At 43.1% G+C, this 19,364-nt stretch overlaps 1 protein-coding gene across 3 annotated transcripts in view; it reads right to left on the reverse strand.

The window, feature by feature from the left end:
- Nucleotides 1-19,112, reverse strand: part of CREM (cAMP responsive element modulator) — a 61,403-nt gene extending 42,291 nt beyond the window's left edge. For 2 of the 3 annotated variants that reach the window (XM_039527888.1, XM_039527889.1), the window contains exons 1-2: nucleotides 18,985-19,097; nucleotides 17,702-17,819 (exon numbers count right to left, since the gene is read on the reverse strand). In XM_039527888.1, the coding sequence (XP_039383822.1) occupies nucleotides 17,702-17,819; nucleotides 18,985-19,028 (162 nt within the window). In that variant the 5' untranslated portion in view covers nucleotides 19,029-19,097. Of the gene's footprint in view, nucleotides 1-17,701; nucleotides 17,820-18,984 lie in introns of all 3 variants that reach the window. The other variant, XM_039527890.1, reaches the window with a different exon arrangement.
- Nucleotides 19,113-19,364: the final 252 nt, after the last annotated feature.

Genomic DNA, 19,364 nt, shown 5'->3' on the forward strand with positions numbered 1-19,364 from the left:
GTGTTTGATAATGGAGTGGAGAGTATGCTTATAAAATTTGCAAATGACATCAAGCTGGGAAGGGTTGCAAGCACTTTGGAGGACAGGCTCAGAATTCAAAATTACTGTGACAAATTGGAAAACTGGTTTGAATTCAACAAAATGAAATTCAATAAAGACAAGTGAAAAGTACTTCACTTAGGAAGGAAAAATCAAATGCACAACTACAAAATGGGGAATAACTGGTTAGGTGGTAGTGCTGCTGGAAAGGATCTTGGGGTTCTAGTGGATCACCAGGGCCGCCCACAGGATTCAAGGGGCCTGGGGCAAAGCAATTTCAGGGGCCCCTTCCATAAAAAAAAGTTGCAATATTATAAAGAATACTATATTCTCGTGGGGGGCCCTGCGGGGCCCGGGGCAAATTGCCCCACTTGCTCCCCCCTCTGGGCAGCCCTGTGGATCATAGATTGAATATGAGTCAAAATGAGGCAAAAAAGACGAATATCATTCTGGGGTGTATTAACAGGAATGTCATATGTAAGACACGGAGGTAACTGTCTTACTCTACAAGACATAGGAGAGGCCTCAGCTGAAGTACTATGTCCAATTCTGGGTGCCACAGATTAGGATAAAAGTGGACAAATTGGAGAAAGTCGAGAGGAGAGCAACAAAAATGATAAAAGATTTAGAAAACCTGGGGTATAAGGAAAGGTTCAAACACTAGCCATGTTTAGTTTTGAGAAAAGATAACTGAGGGGGACCTGACAATAGTCTTCAAATATATTAAGTGCTGTTATAAAGAGGACTGCATCAATTGTTCTCCATGTCCCCTGAAGACTGGATAAAAAGCCATTGGCTTAATCTGCAGCAAGGGAGATTTTAGGTTAGATATTAGGAAAATCCAACTATAAGGTTAATTAAGCTCTGGAATTGGCTTCCAATGGATGTTGTGGAATCATTGGAAGGTTGTAAAAACAGGTTGGACAAACACCTTTCAGGATGTTCTAGGTTTACTTGGTTTTACAGCAGTACAGAAGTCTGGACTTGACTTCTCAAGGTTCCCTCTAACCCTACATTTCTATTATTCTAAAAAGAGCCAGGCAAACATAATCACAACAAACCTTTCCATTTGTACCTAGAGCACAGACACCAGAAATACAAAACAATACTATAACTGACATGAACAAATTATACCACACAACTGATAGTTATTACAGCCTGTTTCCAGTGCATTGGTAGGATGCATGACATTTTCATAACAGGGGCTTGAATAATCAGGAGTAACCCAGCTCTGATTAACTGAAATATCTGGATAACCAAGGTAAGTTTGTTCCCTCAGGATGCATTAAATGAAGTTCTGCTCCTGTGGATCTCTTAAATTTTACTGAGCTACATTCTCCAGGAACAGAGAGCCAAAGGAGTTTCTGTAAGATCTCTTTGGAATTTAAGAAAGTCAATGCAACTTTGGGGAACATATATTATTTAACCAGTTACTTCAAGTTAACTGGAGTTGTCAATTGGGATTGCACTGTACTGACACAAAAAGGAGCCTTCTAACCTAGGACAAAGTTTTACCTAAGCCACTTGTCCTAACATAGACATAATGTCTGTTTATGCAAATTACTGGTGTTTCTTAGGTTAAATACACTTTGGACAGCCCTAAATCTTTACCTGCCCATGTAACACTTAATACATATTCTCATACTTTCCTAATGAATAAGCACTTAAAATTTAAATAAAAATTCAACATTTCTGGAAGCCAGTTTTTATTATAACAGTTTGATTTAAAATTTGGTTGAATTGCCTGCTCTCCTATAAGGCTGCACCTTAACTAGAATATTGAACTATAAAAGCTTCTAGAGCAGGCTTTCCTTCTAAATTTAAAGGCCAATTATATATAATAACAATTACAAGTATATTTAAGAGTCCATTTTATGCCATCTTAAAACCACACAAGAAAACGTGTCCAAAACTCTACCAGAGTAAAGCTTATTTAAAATTTCACAGGGAAAAATGATTTTACTCTAATGAGTTCATACATGATATTATGTTCTGGGTGAAAACAAGCACATTTAAAGCTGGATCAAACTAAAAGAAATCTGTTCTTGTTTACAGAAAGAACTACATAAATAGAAAAAACATAATTCACACATCAAGCTAGAATTACATGAAAATTATTACATTTGAGTGACTTTTTCTTTTAACATTTGCAGACCCTTAACAAAAAGTGATTTCAACACATCAGATTTACTTCTGTGATTTTTTTAATTGAGTTTTGTTTCTGTAAATTTGAGATTAACAATCATGTTTCCATTCTGATACTGTGCATCTCTTTAAAATAAAGTATAAATAATCCTGTAAAAGTAACATTGGGATTTATTTTCTTTCATTCTAAATTGTTGACTCTGTTCCAAAATTGCAGCCTTCTGCATTAACTAAAATATATTTTAACTTGCTTATTAGGTTACTTGTGTACTGATACTGATGGAAGTAGTCTTGACAAGCCATGCAATCCTTACGTCACTGACAAGTGATGCTGCCTACGACATCTGAATTTCAAGGCTTGCCTAGACTGCCAATTACTGAAGGCTGATGATCAGCAGTGGCAATTCAGCAACCTGAAAAACACGGTTTTAAAAACACTGAATAGTGCAATGTTACAATGCATTTCACACTGTCCCAGGCAAGCAGAGGAAAGGAAATGTTGCATCATGTAATATCATGAGAGCTGATCCACTGAGGTGCTCGGCACCCTCAAATGCCAGTGACCATTAACAGGCATCAATGGCACTCAACACCATGGGAAAATCAATTTTTTGTATATTTAGAGCCAGATTGTGTCCTACTTCTGGGTCGACATGAAAGAGAGGAAAAGGTGTAGTAAGGACTACACGGTCACTATTCTGATGCTTGGGCCTGCATCCATGCAAAAGGAATACTTCCCAAGGGTAGTAGCACTGCTGTAGGGAAAAGGACTTTTGGAGGTCTCCTGCTTCCTGTTTCTGTACTGATTATGAAAGGTGGAACTCCTCTTGAACAAGGATTAAAAAAAAAAGGCACAGAAATGCTCTCCTAAATCCCTCACCTATGACTCAAAGACTTTAGGTGTTGAAAGGACTTGGGCCTTCAACAGAGAGAAGATTTTTATGACTGTTTTCTTTTTTATATTGTACCCTACCAACTGATATCTGGAAATCTAATACAAAAATTAAAACCACCAACTGTCAACAACTGGCATAAATCAAACCCATTCCTACCTCTATCAGTTCCACCCTTCATGAGATAAATATCCTGGGTACAGGCCCAAATTTTTTTAATATATCTTACATAGTATCCGCCCTCCAACCAAACAACCCTCCCACCCCGCCAAAAAAAGAAAAAAAAAGGCTCTGACTAATGGAGTGAAATCAAGAACAAAGGGCCTTCCACCAAAACTGCTCTGTACCCATACTCAGGAATTAAACCACAGGGACAGAAACAAAGGTATTTTGATAAGACACAATTTCTGCAACAGTGCAAGGGGGAAGAGGCTCTCTCTGCAACAGTCAGCTCCCAAGCCACTCATGGCTTTATAGATGGTATCCCTTGCTTGAACTGCACTCCAGAAAGAATTCTGAATCACTGCTCATGATGACTTGCCCCAATTAGGCTGCATGCTGACTGACTTCCCTCAATTAAGTTGCACGCTGACTAGCTGAATGTTGTCTATATTCTTCAAGGTCAGTCTTAAGACTATATGCCGGTATAGTGACAAAAGAATAGATAACTGTGTTGAGATCTACATCCGAAGGAACAGGTTGGTCTAGTCTGGACTCAAGAAACAAATGATCAGTTTAATGAAATCCCAAGATCACAAACAACTGAGAAAAATTGTGACAGTACCTTTTCAATCAAGGGAGTAAGTACAGTTCCCTTTCTTTTCAAATGTATTTTTCTCTACCGAGCAACACCAGCTTCATTGTTTCTGTATTGAACGTAAACCAAGCACTGAGAAGGTAGAACAACCAAATATTCCAGATTTGATGTGGAGACACAGAGTTCATTTTCATCAACTTAATGATAATACTGCAGTTCAAAATGTCTTTCTTCAACAGCCTTACATACATGAGGGTGACAGGATGGAATACTGTGGGACCTTCACTAGGAAAGGACATGCAATTGCCACAATCCTCTGAGTCTTCCCTATATGAATAAACAGATCCTCTGTACAACATTCCCATTCACCTCTATCAGCTCCCACAGATAAGTTAACAGTAACTCAAGATAGCCTTATCAAAACATATACAATTTAATAAAATTGTAAGTACTATGACCTCTGATCACTGCCAGATGATCACCAAACAAAGCAATAAGTGTTGTTTCAATCTTTTCCCCAGGACTAAAGCCAGACAAATCCAGGAATCTAAAAGAATATAGGTGTCAATTAAGTCATCTTTAAAGTGGTAAGATTGTTCCTGTCAAACAGATAGTTTCTTGCATAAGAATCTAACTACTACCTGCTGTAGGTCACCAGCCATTTTTCTTTCACAAAAAATGACATAATCAATTCTGATCAATAATGGGTGTGATGCTTCACTTCATATTCTTTATTCAAATATGCTTATGATATGAATATGACATAACTGAGATACGCTTTATGCAAGATGGGTCTTGTACGGTATCTTTGGAAAGGTTATAATTTACTGAATGTGATTATCCAATTTATATGCCTGTATCATTTCTGTAACTGAAGTTAGGAATATTGACTGTATATCTGTATTTCAACTATGCTACTTTGGGTGACACCCACTGCTAACACTTCAGGTACAACAATGGAAAAGACAGACAGGGTGGATGGCCCATCAGTGAGGACAATGGACTGGGAAAAGGCTTGGCCTTCCTATGAACACTCCATACTGCCACTGACTCATGGATGGTGTGATACTACAGAGTCAGGTGATCTTGTCACCTGATACTAAACATTACATAGCACTTCTTGTAACTTTCCACTGGGAGGGAGGAGGATCAGGTTTGGGAAACAAAGGATTCCCACCTTATGTAAATCCTATTTAAGGGTGAGGAGGAATGCAAATGAGGCTCCTCCTCTCCATGGCCTGTCTGCCCAAGAAGGAAGACTGCTAAAGCCACCTGAAGGGAAGGCAGGGGGGAGTCCAGACTGAGACAGGGGTCCAGTCTGAAAAGAAATATAACTGGAAATCTGAACCACAGAAACTTTGCAACCTGCCTAAAGTAACATTTAGGGTAAGAAATTACATTTTGTAACCTGTTTCTTAAGTGTATTGAGCTTAGCTTGCAAACTTTGGTTTATTTGCTCAGTAATCTGCTTTGTTCTGTCTCTCTCTTATATTCACTTAAAATTCACCTTTTGCAGTTAATAAACTTATCGCTTATTTATAGTAACATAACCCAGTTTATGTAATTTCTAACTGGGGGGGCAAGAAGTGGTGCATATCTCCCTCCACATTGAGGGAGGGGGTGAATTTCATAAAACCTTTGGGTTTGTACCCCTTAAAGGGAGTGGGCACTAGAGTGTTGGGGACAGCCCCTAAGGCTGAATCTTTCCAGAGCGGATCTCTGTCTCTCTGTGCGCCTGGGTGTGGCCCTGCCTGTGTACATGGCTGGAAGAGGCTTGTGAGCCTAACCCAGCAAGATCAGGACAAGGCTGGTAGAACAGGCTGATTGAGCAGAGGAGGCTCAGTTAAACCCCAGCACATCAGGTGATACCCCAAAGAGCCCAAACCCGTCACAGTGGGCCTGTGCTCTCCCCACTTGTTACTAGCCATGACATGTGAAGGCCCATTTCACAAGTGGCTAAACTAAGCTTATTTAGAACATCTTGAAGTTCCATCAGCAGAGCTGGATGAAACATAGCCACTGCAGAAATCTCTTGTTTGACATTATCTCCGTGGTTTCAGACAGACTGCCAGAGATCCAATTGATTTTAACAGCAATTAGATAAACTCTTCAAAGACAGAAATGCTTGATTCTGTTTCTAAGTGGCATCAATATGGATCCAACAGGCTGCTTACTGTTCACTAGTCTAGACTTTGTATATCCTGTGGTTTAGGGAAAAAAACACTTTTTTACTTTCACAACAGAAATGGCATGAGATACATATAGCAAATCTATGTTACAATCGACTGGGAAAAAACCTGCTACTAGCTCATAAGCCTCCTTTCTTATTGATGTATTTGTTATAGGTCCTCTCTGTGAGGATGCAGAGGAAGGGGGATACCTAAATGGCAATGCTTCAATAGTCAAAGTAAAAAGAGTATAACAGTCCAGTCGGCTTTTAATACACTGGCCCAGTGGCTGGTCACCATTATTCCTTATATTCCTACAGACCAACAGGATTCATCAGTCTCCAAGGACAGACATTTGAGAAACACAATGATTAGAGAAAAGATAAGTAGTTATCTTTGTCACAGTTTCAGGGTAACTACACCTGTATTCCCTCCAAGTTCACTCCAAGAGTTCCCAGTCAGGTCTCCAGCCATCATCTGTCTTTGGGCAGGAATCCTTGTCCGACTTCCTTCTGATCAGGGGGTTGTAAGGCTAAACAACTCCCTGACTTACACTGTGACATCCCCAGCAAGCCAATTTGCCTAAAGGCCAGCAGCTTTGCTTTGTCTCCAAGGTCTGTGAACAGCATATTATCAACAGTTACAAGTTACCACACAGCTCTTTCTAAGCAAGCACATTTATTCTTAAGATAAAAGCACTAGAGAGAAAACATAATAAAAACAATAAACAGATTTAAATACATACTAAACATCCCAGGGGTCACCCATGCTACTAGGCCAAAGTCTTTCAAAACCTTCTGCAAGGGGTGGAGTTGCCCTTGGACAGAAGGCCCTGTCCATTTTCTGGATCAGAAAGAAGGCCTGAGTCAGGGTTAACCCAGACTTTTATCCAAAAGTCATTTCTTTGTCTCATGGCAGTGGTGGGCAGCCAGCAGCCGGTCAGAGTAATCCGCTGGCAGGCCGCGAGACAGTTTGTTTACATTGACCATCCGCAGGCACAGCCGCCCGCAGCTCCCAGTGGCTGCAGTTCGCTGTTTCTGGGCAATGGGAGCTGTGGGAAGCAGCGTGGTCCACAGGGACGTGCTGGCTGCCGCTTCCTGCAGCTCCCATTGGCTAGGAACAGCAAACTGTAGCCACTGGGAGCTGTGGGCGGCTGTGCCTGCAGACGGTCAATGTAAACAAACTGTCTCCTGGCCCACCAGCGGATTACTCTGATGGGCCGCAGGTTGCCCACCACTGTCTTATGGTCTCTGGACAATCCAGTTTAAACCAGTATATGGGAGCCTCCCCAGGTGTTGGTAACTCTCGGGAGGGGTTACAATCTGAGTGATTTGCCTTAATCACCTCCCACTGTTTTTGGTTCCTGGGGAATTTGTGTGAATCCTCCCCACTGGAGTTGCATACAATCCCTAGCCACAGTGATACACAAACTTAATACAATATGGTCCTTAAAGATACTGCATGGGATTGCAGTATCTATCACACTCTTAACACTGTTGCAAGCAGTGTTGTTGTAGCTGTGGTGGTCCCAGGATATTAGAGAGACAAGGTGGGTAAGGTAGTATCTTTTATTGGACCAAATTCTGCTGGTGAGAGAGACAAGCTTTCAAGTTTACACAAAGCTCTTCTTCAGGTCTTGAAGATGACCTGAAGAAGAACTCTGTGTAAGCTCGAAAGCTTCTCTCTCTCACCAGCAGAATTTCGTCCAATAAAAGATACTATCTCACCCATCTTGACACTCTTACCACCTTATTTAACATCTTGTCCCCCTTTATAAAGCAAAGCTGCATTTAGCTGTAAAGTCTGAATTCCAGCCAAAAGCCAGATGTTGCATCTCCTCACAGTAGTCAGACTATTTGACCATGTTGCTAGGCATACTCAGTCAACGAGATAGCACAGAGAAAGCTGCAAACTTTTTAATATTGCGTAACTCATTAAAAATCTCATGCTCCTCATTTAGTTAATCAGAAGCAAGGCCAATAAACATCTGGCTGGACAGAACAGAAAAGAAGGAATGGGTGAGTCGCAATCTTAAATGCCATTCAAGAAATGTCTCATGCCTTGAGAAGGGCTAAATCATAGACTCATAGACTTCAAGGCCAGAAGGGACATCTAATCTGGCCTCCTGCACATCACAAGCCACAGAACCTCACCCCCTCACTCCTGTAATATACCCATAACCTTTGGTTGAATTACTAAAGTCCTCAAATCATGATTTAAAGACTGCATGTTACAGAGAATCCGCCATTTATTCTAGTTTAAACCAGCAAGTGACATGTGCCCCATGATGCAGAGGAAGGTGAAAGCCTCCCAGTGATCCCTCTCTTGTTAGTAATATTGGTTAGCAGCCAGAGAGCTGGTGTAGAGAGATGATTTCAAAGTCAAGGAAAGCAATGTTCCATTCAGTTGCTTTTTCTTTATTTAATTCCTCCAGAGACAAAATACCTGAGAGAAGCAACCCTAGTGAGAGCCACAGATCCATCAGCATGTAAACATACTGAAATATTATGTCTTTGAATTCCTTATGGAATGAGAATGCCAACATTTTCCATTCAATATACCTACAAAAATATCCATTTGATACTCCAGCCTAGGGAGCTTACCTCCCAAGGAAGTGAGTGTACTAGCAACGTCTTTAAACTTTCAGTGTAAGACAGTGGCTCACCTTCAAACTCTGGAGCACGGAAGTCTCCCAGATAGGGAAATTTGTTAACCAAGTCCTCCTCATCTGAAGTCAGGAGACACATAAAAAGAGGACCACTGGAATGCTAATACAATGTGCTCCTTCCCAGAAGTAGGCTGTGCTACAGAACCAGGCTGTGGCTTTGCAGGAGGAAGAGCTGGAGAAGCTGATCTGAAAATGTAAAGCTGGATAGAAGCAGTTAGGGAAACCAGGTCCTGAAGATGGCAGCCAACTCTTGTTCTAGCTGGTTGCAGTGGAAAAGAGTCCAGACAAGAGACAAAGAGCAGGGTCTATTATAGTGCTTTGCTTCACGGGAACAACTCGCTTAGAACAACTTCACAGTCAAGAAAAAATGTCCGGCTGAGCAAAAACAGTATGCCGCTACAATAGTGTGCCCCTGGTGGCCAGACAGCTAAAATGCATGTTGATCTGCAAAGAGTTGCCAGGGCAGCACTCTGGCTGCTCACCGCTCTCAGTCTCCTCCTGCTGCAGATTATTTGATGCCCAAACAATTTTTTGCAGAATTAAAGCTTTTTTTTTCAATTGTAAGATGCGTATTTTTTTCAGAAGGGCTGAGCACCTACAGTTCTCACTGACTTCAGCTGGAGTTGTGAGTACTCAACACGTCTGAAGATCAGATATGTTTTAACCCTTATGGCTGAAAACTTTCCAAATGTGAATTGATTCTGTGCTCTCTTCCTGAGTCTGCAGAAAACAACAAGGTGTAAACTGCTTTAACTATAAATTTCCATGTCAAAGTATATACCAAAATTTCTCACTATTTCACAGTTGATCATTTTAATTGAAACATCTAACTAAGGTGTATCTCTAGTGTGGTTTTAATTATCTGGTGCTGATTGTGACAGATCTGACAATTTCCTGCAACATCCTTCAAAAACCTTAATGAATGAAGTTTAAGTATCTTTGCAGACTATTGTATCAAATGCAAAGGTTATGTATTATCGTGGGCCAGGATTGTAGGTAATCTCTCCAGCAGGGAGATGCAATGTGAACCCCGGAAGAGTTATGAACTTCAAAGAAGGCATTGAATAATGTGCCAGACAAGAATGGACTTTTGGGACAAACAGTAAAAAGTTTGCCTGGGGAACCTCTACAGTGAGGTGAATGCAAATTCCCCACCTCTGCTTATGCAAAAACCTAGCCTTTTGAAGATATGGCCTGGGGAGAGGACCATTATCTGCTGATTACCTGTTCCTGGAGTCTCAAGATCAAGGGCTCAAGCTATACAAAGGAAAAAGGTTTCAGAATAGCAGCCGTTAGTCTGTATCCGCAAAGAGAACAGGAGTACTACTGTACTAGTGGCACCTTAGAGACTAAGGGCTTGGCTACACTGGAGAGTTGCAGCACTGGTGGTGGCTTTACAGTGCTGCAACTCACTCACCGTCCACACTTGCAAGGCACATACAGCACTGTATCTCCCTGGCTATAGCGCTGGCTGTACTCCACCTCTGCCTGGGGAATAACGACTGCAGCGCTGGTGTGCCAGTGTAAACAGTGATTAATCTTACTACACTGTAACTGACCTCCGGAATTTTCCCATAATGCTTTTAACTAAAGAACTCTCTTTGTTTTGTTATGATGCCTCTCTTTGTTTTGTTGTGAACTCGGGGCTCCCGGAGCTGCTTATCTAAAAAACAAACACAGCTACTGTTTGCTGTGAATGAGGCAGGCAGGGGGATGAATGTCCACAGCTAGTGTTTGCTTGAGGAGAGAAACATCACGGCGGGGAGGGATGGGGGGGAAGGGAGTCCGTCGGAGCAGCTGCTTATCTGGTCTGAAGGCTATTTGCATTTAAGAGTGAATGAGGCGTCGGGGAAGTGGTTGGAATTTGCAAGGCAGGGAGCTGACAGTGTCGGCTCCAAAGATCCACTCTCTCTCTCCCCCACGCTCCCTGTCACACTCCACCCCACCCCCCTCTTTTGAAAAGCACGTTGCAGCCACTTGAACGCTGGGATAGCTGCCCATAATGCACCACTCCTAACACCGCTGCAAATGCTGCAAATGTGGCCACACTGCAGCGCTGGTAGCTGTCAGTGTGGCCACACTCCAGCGCTTTCCCTACACAGCTGTACGAAGACAGCTTTAACTCCCAGCGCTGCACAGCTGCAAGTGTAGCCAAGCCCTTAACACATTTATTTGAGCATAAAGGAAAAACTAATTTATAAAGGAAAAACTAATTTATCCATGGGTGTGCTAGTTCTAAGCTAAGGCTGTTATGAACTTGTGACCTTGGTTTAAAGGGCTGACTCCTACCAGATCCCTTAGTGAAGTAGGGGGATCATCTCTGGTAAGCTTATTAGCATGTTTGTAGGTACTTTTGTCATTTTTAATATGTTTTCTCTGTAATGTTTTCACTTAAGAATAAATGTGATTGCTTATTAAGAGCTGTGGGGTAACTTGTAATTGCTGGCAATTAGTTATTCATAGCCTTTGGAGAGAAAGCAAAGCACAGACATTGGTCTGCGTAGGCACTCTGGCTTGTTGGAAATATCACAGTGTGGGCAGGGAACTGTGCAGCCTCAAAATCAGGAGGGAGAGAAATGTGGGTCTCTGCCTAAGAGAGGTGACAGCTGAAGAGCCAGGAGCCTAAAGTGCATGCCCTTGGTGAACCATGGAGGATAAGTACAGGTGTAGTTGCCCTGAACCGTGACACCGATAATTACAAAAAAACCTTTACCAAGGGAAATTCCCCTGCAGAATTAGTCAGAGCTTTGTTTAGTTTATCTGTCAGAAGTCCCAAGTGATAGAATTGCCAGCATTTCTCTTGAGATACTATTCCACAGGCTAATAGTGCTCAATGCTAGGAAGTTTATCTTGATATTCATCCTAGATTTTATACTTCTTAATTTCTTGCCATTACTCCTAGTTAAAACATAGAACGTGAACTGAGACACCTGAGGGAGGAAAAGGAACTGGGAGAGGGGGCGGGAGGAGGCAAGTAAGTGCTGCTTATTTATTTTCCAGTTCAATCTTTGGAAGATTGAAATTACCACCTGAAGGAACACAGGAGTCTTAAAACCATCAGGAGCATCCCTACACTGAATACATGCACTTTCCTGAGAAGATTCTTTATCTACAGGGGATACAAAAGTACCAGAAGAGAGAAAGAATGGACAAAGCAAATGCTGTCCAGCAAAGGAGAAGCAGCAACACTTACCCCTGAAGAGACAACTGTAGTGATGACTAGCTGGCTGGGGTCTGAATATGTGGGGCTCAAAACAAGGGTATCAAAAAGTACAGACCACTTGTCTTCATTGGGCAGGAATCCTGTCTAGAAAAGTTTAAGTGGTAAAAAGTCCACCTTGCAGGATTTCTTCTTCAGTGGACTCTTTCTTCTGCGGAGGCCTCAAATGTAGCCCTAGTAAGTGGGGTCACATGCTATTAAGCCTAACATCTGCAGGAAGAACAGTACACTTCTCGGAGTCTGGGATCCGAGAGGATACTATCTCCCAAATGGTATGGAAAACTCAGGGCTCGGAATAATCCCATCTTTTACGCCAAGATAAAAACAGGTGCTTCATTGCTTAAGCAAAACCTCAAGGGTTGAAACTATCTGTATGCTTTCCATAGAAACAAGAACACGCCCTGAGCTCATGGTCAACAGTCTAAACAATTATACTTGTGTTGTCTGAGAGATGAAGACTCAGCAGTGAAAACATTCACCCAGTTATATGGCATGGTCCTTTAACGTTTTCAGAGGTTTTGGTGTATGCAAGGATCTAGGAAATAAGAGGTACTGCTGGAGAGGAAGAAGTCCTGGCAATAATCAGGACGTGGGAGAAAGTCAGTTACTGTTTCATTAAGGGTCCAAGACTCATGAACTTGTAGAGTGGGTGAGGCAACCTACTGGGGATGACCTGGGAGAAGGGGACTGGCATATATGCTACCTCCACCCGTTAGCAGGGTAGACACCAGCAGTAGAAGGCTGCCTACTGAGGCCTCCAAGTCCAAGGACTATTTGGGGGAAAGGGGCCAGCTGAAGGAGAAACTGGCTAAGGCTCTATAGCAGGCCTAAGTTACAACCCAGCTCCAGGGAAGAGAACTGGAGACTCCTGACGTAAGTTTCAATCCAACTTTGGGGAGGAGATATAGGGACTTCTGTCTTAAAAGAGGGTTATAGTTTAGGCTACGTCTACACTATGAGCTAGGGATGTGATTCCCCTGCTTGTGTACACCTACTTGTGCTAGCTCTCATCAAACTAGCATGAGTATACACAGCAGCATAGCCATGGTAACAGAGGCTTGGCTGAGCTTGCTGAGCAGAAACCCACCTTAAACTGGTGGGTACGTACTCTACTGCCGCTACCTGTGGTACCTCAGCTACGCTGATATTGATACTCATACTAGCTCAGTGAGTATGTACCCGAGCAGGGGGACCACACTCCTGGCTTGTACTGTAGACATAACCTTAAGCCCTGTCTACACGGGCAAGTTTCTGCGCAGTAAAGCAGCTTTCTGCACTGTAATTCCCACGGTGTACACACTGCCAAGCCACTTAGTGCGCAGCGCTTTAAAAAAACCTCCCCAGTGAGAGGCGTAGAGCTTTCTGCGCCGAAGCTACACCAGTGCAGTGCCAGTATAGACACCGTGGTTGATTACAGCACTGCGATTGGCCTCCAGGAGGTGTCCCACAGTGCCTGTTCTCGCCTCTCTGGTCGTCAGTTTGAACTCTACTGCCCTGTCTTCAGGAGATCAACCATCGTCCCCACCCCGTAAATTACTTTGGAATTTTGAAAGTCCCCTTCCTGTTTGCTCGGTGATGCGTGCAGTGGTCTCAGCACATCTTTCCAGGTGGCGACGCTTGCTCCACGCACTAGGCGATCCCCCACTTGGAGCAATGCCAAGCTGCTGGACCTCATCATTTGGGGAGATGAGGCTGTCCAGTCCCAGCTGTGCTCCAGCCATAGGAATTATGATACGTACTATAGCAGGGTGGTTACCCTGCTCCTGCCCTTTGGGGCTTAAAACAGCCCTGGGAGAGGGCTGTGGCAGGGGGATGGCTGACTGGGGAAGCAGCCACAGTTGGGCCACGCCCCAATCAGACCACAGCTGGCCTGTATAAAAAGGCTGTGAGCCAAAGACCCAAAAGAAGGCTCTCTCCAGGCTGGGAGAGAGCAGGGCCTGGCTGCTTGCAGAAAGGGTACTGGGAGTGAAGCAGGGCTGGGGAGAGTCAGAGGAGCAGAGGAGCTCCAGGCTGGCAACTCCCCCGGCTGCAGGGCCTGGTCCAAGGCCCACAGAGGTACTGGGAGGCAGAGGAAGGCAGCAGGTCCAAACAACCTTGCCTATGATGAGTGGCTTTTATACTGCAGTCTGCCCCAAGGAGCAGAGGCTTGGTGATGACTGGCAGTAACCCAGACTGAGGCGAGGTGGGGACAGAGGGTTGGGGGTTCCCCTGAGAGGGAGACCCATAGAGACTGGTGGGGTATTGCCAGGGGGCAGACCCAGGGTAAAGGGGCACCAGGGTTCAGGAGGGACACAGGGCCAGCTACAAGTGGGACACCGGCCTGCAGAGGGCGCTCCAGAGGCTGGAGAGCTAATTCCCTGGACGACCAGCAGGAGGTGCCGCGGGGTGAGTCCCACACCATTTACACCCACTGACATGAGAGAAAGGGGCCCTGACTAGGACACATTGCAGTGCAGGGTCAAAGTGAAGTAGCTGCAGAACGCCCACCACAAGGCACGTGAGACAAACTGCTGCTCTGGTGAATACTTTGGTGGCTCGCTTGCCAGTCGAGACTGGACCAAGCCAGGAAGAGGAAATCTTGGACGAAGATGTGGAGGGGGACCCAGAGGCAGAGGATGACTTGGAAGTCAGAGATGTATGCAGCCAGAAGAACTAAGAACGACTTTCTGCGTGATGTTATGATGCACTCAACCACTGAGAAACAGGTCTTGAAGGAGTGGTGGGACAGCAAGAAGAGGGACCAAAAGGAGAATGTGGCATGCCAGAATGGAGCCATGGAGTAGCTCTTAAAGGTTATGGAGTGCCAAGCAGACACGCTCCAGGCAATATTAGCTCTGCAAACCGAGCAGCTCTGAGCCCGGCCACCCTCCTCTGCAGCCGCTGTCACAAAACTCTTTCCCATGTTCCCCCCAGACACCGCGAACACACTCTTATCTACCTCCTGACTCCAGTCTCCAGTCTCTACCTGCAGCATCCCCTTCCTCCCTCCTCACAGTCCAGCACTGTGGTCTTCCACTACCCACTGCACTCAACACCCATCCCTCTTCAGTTTGACCCTGATGAAGTACAGTACCCGCTGCATTGTACTCCAAAGGAGAAGGTTGGATATGATCCCTGGACATACACAAATCTTTAGCCGTCCTGGGACCCCACCTCCTCCTGGGACCTTCCCTTCCCCCATCCCCCTCACTGCTGATTTTTTTTTGTTTGACTATCCCCTCCAATTGTTGTTTTTCAATAAAAACAATGGTGTTGGTTGAAAGCAATCTTTATTCTATTAACTGAAAGCAAAAAGAGCCCTGCAAAGCAACATACAATTATGTTAAACCCACATATTGCACTGTCTGCACCAATCATCTCCTAGCATTACAAGCACTGCACTCCCGAGGATAGCAACAAATATTAGTGGCTTTCAGCTTCAAATTGCTGCCTCAAGGCATCCCTGATCCTTATGGCCCCGTGCTGCACCCCTCTAATAGCCCTGGTCTCTGGCTGCTCCAACTCAGCCTCCAGGCACTGACCCTCTGCGGTCCAGCTCTGAGTGAAGCTTTCACCCTTCCCTTCACTATATTATGGAGCGTACAGCATGCAGCTATAAGCATAGGAATATTGTCATCGGCCAGGTCCAGCTTCCCATAGAGGCAGCGCCAGCGGGCCTTTAAACAGCCAAAAGCACACTCAACATTCATTCTGCACTTGCTCAGCCTGTTGTTGAACCGCTCCTTGCTGCTGCCAAGTTACCCCCTGTATGGCTTCATAAGCCACGGCATTAAGGGGTAGGCAGGGTCTCTGAGGATCACAATGGCAATGGCCAAAAGTAATTACAAATTGATGCCTATGAGGTGCCTGTCACAGGACTGATCCTTTAAGAGGGAATCAGGGACCCACCCACCTGAGACAAGCTCCTGTAACAGAAAATGAGCCAACTTATACTCACATGGATCCAGTTAAATCCTTAGGTGACTTATTGCCAGTTGTTTAGCTAATGTGCCTCATAAAGGGTTACTAGCACTACAGTTGGGCTCTAGAAAACAGGAAGTGCCTGAGAAGAGTAGAGAGAACACCAGAGCAAGGATGGTGTGTTCTCAGAGAGAGTAGCTCCTCAGCAGCAGGAGGAGGAGAAGGGATGATAACAATGAAAAGGGCAAGGGAATAATGCCAGAAGCCTGGGGGGCTGCAGCTGGCTGGACAAAAGTGGCTGCAGGTAAGTTCTGCAGCAGATTAAGGTAGAGACTGAACTGGACCCAGAGGAGCACAGGCCCCACAGAGGAGGGCTGTACAAACCCCAAACTCAATTGGCGAGACTTTCTATTTCAAATATATTTTGATTTAATAAAGTAGAACCATTCTTTTGGACTGTGTGGCATTCTTAGGGGAAATTGAGGTAGGAAGAACCTATAGTGCCACATTCACCCAGCAGGAGCCATTATGGGCACAGCCACCACCCCAATACAATGCCCTATATTTAGTGGGTAGTCTCACTTCAGTTTTTAATTCACAGGTGTACATGTCACAGAAACCACTACCACAAATAGGACCTTTATTAGTTAAAGTAGAGAAGGCCAAAAATTGGATGAGCTTTCAGAAAGAACTACCTTCTAACCTTTATACCTGACTTTCCAAGTCAAGGTTGAAGAGAACAGGAATGAATGGGTGTGTATGGTGTGTATGTAAACTGCATGGGCAATATGGAGAAGTTTGGAGTGCAGCTGATACACAAGTTCTATGGAGAAACAGACACATCACCCTTCTGGGTGCTGCCAATCTGAGTCCTTTCGCAATATCACAACCACTAACCTGATAAGCACAAAAAAAGGACAGGTCACTTGAGTAAGTACTACGGCAGAGCAGTTGGCACAGTCCACAGGGAGCCAGAGACTAAAACAGGAATGCATCCTGCTCACACTGGGGTTATGCCAATAAACTGTATTTGGATAAAATATGCATCTGAGAAGCATTGTCTGGATTAAAAATAAACCTGTGATGGAAAGCCATAGGAGTTGAATAGCACTGAAGTACTGTAGTATTCCAAAGGATCAGGATATAAATATTGACCAGCATACTGGAATATTAGTAGCAATTTCCTTTTAATACAGATCATGGATAAGTTTTAAAAAACTGAAGCCTTTATGGAGCTCACCTAATCTTATATCAAACTAAAGTTTGAATTTTTTAATTGTCACCTCCATTCTATTAACCAGCAAAATACTTTGCCAGAGAATATCTAAAAAAAAAATTTTTTAAATCCAGAAAGTGCCATCATGTGCATAGGGAAGAAACATAAGCAATGATTCTAAGAAGTTTTGCCTGAAGGATTGGACTCATTTTGAGTAAACATGAATTTGGTGGGGGGGGGGGAGGACGCAAAAATTAGCTTCACCCATTATCATAAATTGCTGCATCAAACATCTCCTCCCTCTAATCCTGTAGCTGCCTCAATTTAATGGGACACCATTATCAGATAACTACTGTATAGCAGTAGTACCAAGAACATGGAAAGAGTCTACTGGCTTCCATTACAGTGCCATCCTGAGAAACTCTTGAAGTGTTACTTCTGTGAATGACTTACAATAATGTGCTGTATTATCTGTGGCCCTTATTCTGCCATGTCCATAACATAGCAGTCATCATTTGGGACTATATCTTTATTGTTTTTAATATGAAATCACTACTCTAAGAACAAAAGATTGATACAGGACAGGGGGATTTAATGATGAACTTTAGAAAAGTATCATGTTCATCCAAATGCAAGTAACGATTCTAAATGATCATTTTTATTTGTTTTTCTTAGTTTCCTGTATGTCAAATTACCTGAGCTATGGGGGGAATTTGGCCTGGCTGATTTTGTATGCAAACAGCATCGCTCTCTGCCACAGAATCTGTTGCACTTCCATCCTGTTGCGATTCAACCATTTCCGTGGTCATTTGTCTAAAAATAAATAATATAGTGCAAGGAAATGAATTCAGACCTGAAGAAGGGATATTTATTTCAACTCTATTAAATTATTTTTCTCCTCAACTCCCAATTTCAGCTCTTTAAACTATCTGGCAAAACAGCAACCCAACAGTATCCTAGCATCACAGTGTGTTGCCATGCAGGACCTGTAAATTAGGGCTCAAGCTCACTCTCTTGGCTAGCAAGGACTAGATGCAGTGTGAAAGCAATACTTCCAGCACTGAGTAAGGAAATCAAAGCCTCATTCTCTAGCAACCTATTATGTCCAGATACTAGCTTGCACTGCTGATTCCATGAAGAGACCTATCTAGCCCTTCTATGTTGGGGTAGGGGAGTGGAAGGAACATTAAAACAAGGGGAAATTGAAGATGAGAAGAATTAACTGGGAATAACAAGAGGATCATTCTGAGGAACGCTGAGGGAGAAATATCTGGCAACTATTTATTCAGTCAGGTCTATAAAAGAAGCAGTAGTGCCTAGATTCAGTATAGTATAGGTGAAAGTGACAATTAGATGTCTAGGAAGAATTGGTTAGAAATTTTTATCTTTTCTTTATTCAGTTAGGTTAGATAGTCATAATATTGTGTATCCTGCAATGGACACAATCAGAGCCATAAGATTATACCTAACAAGTGAATATTTATTCTGGATTACCATGTCTGGATTGTTTTTTCTTTTGTTTTGTGATGAAAGCAAAACTTCCTTCAATTCTTATCTGTACAAATTAGCCACTGGAGAGATATACCAGAGTAGGAAATGATTAAACTATTGAGACATCTGAAAAGTTTTGACAGAAATATTGTATGTAAATCCTATTGTTTTGTCCCACTAAATAGAAATATCATCCTACTTTAGACAAAATATAATATTATATACTTTTGTCTCTTTTGCTAACAGTAATTCCAAACATGAAGATCTCATATTCAGGACAGTGAACTGATTTTATTTTGAACCAAATGACAGATGTTTAACACTTGATTTTTACATTGGTATCAGCAACTCTCTTGTGATTTTTTATCCTGTAAATCTTAAACCTAAGATTGGGTAAATTACATCCATCAATTGAAACTTATAAACTGAAAGACTCTGTTAGTGGAGAAAACTTTCAAATATATCGGCTACACAAAAACATAATTACCTTACAGTTGTTTTTCCATGATATTTCTTGACACACTTGCTCATAATGGATGGTGGGAGTGTTTAAAACAAGAGCTTGGTTTTCCTCAGCTCACTTTCTCTCCTACTGAACACTGCAGTGAAGTTATGATGTTGAAGTTGTGATGTCACAAACGTCACCATAGCAACAAACCAATGTCACAAACAGTATATAGCCTTCACTGCAGGCTCAAGGAGAAGTGTGACATTAAAAGAGAGATCTTGTTCAAACACATACCAAATATTATAGGAAATGCAGGAAAAGACCAGACAAGGAAGGGAAAATCACCTATTTGTTGTTTTATTTTTTCTGACGTTATATGACAGGGTTCCTATTCTTGGGTCTTCTGTTATCATGTGAGA

This window comes from Mauremys reevesii, linkage group 2 (genome assembly GCF_016161935.1).
Source record: "Mauremys reevesii isolate NIE-2019 linkage group 2, ASM1616193v1, whole genome shotgun sequence".
Lineage (NCBI taxonomy): Eukaryota > Metazoa > Chordata > Testudines > Geoemydidae > Mauremys > Mauremys reevesii.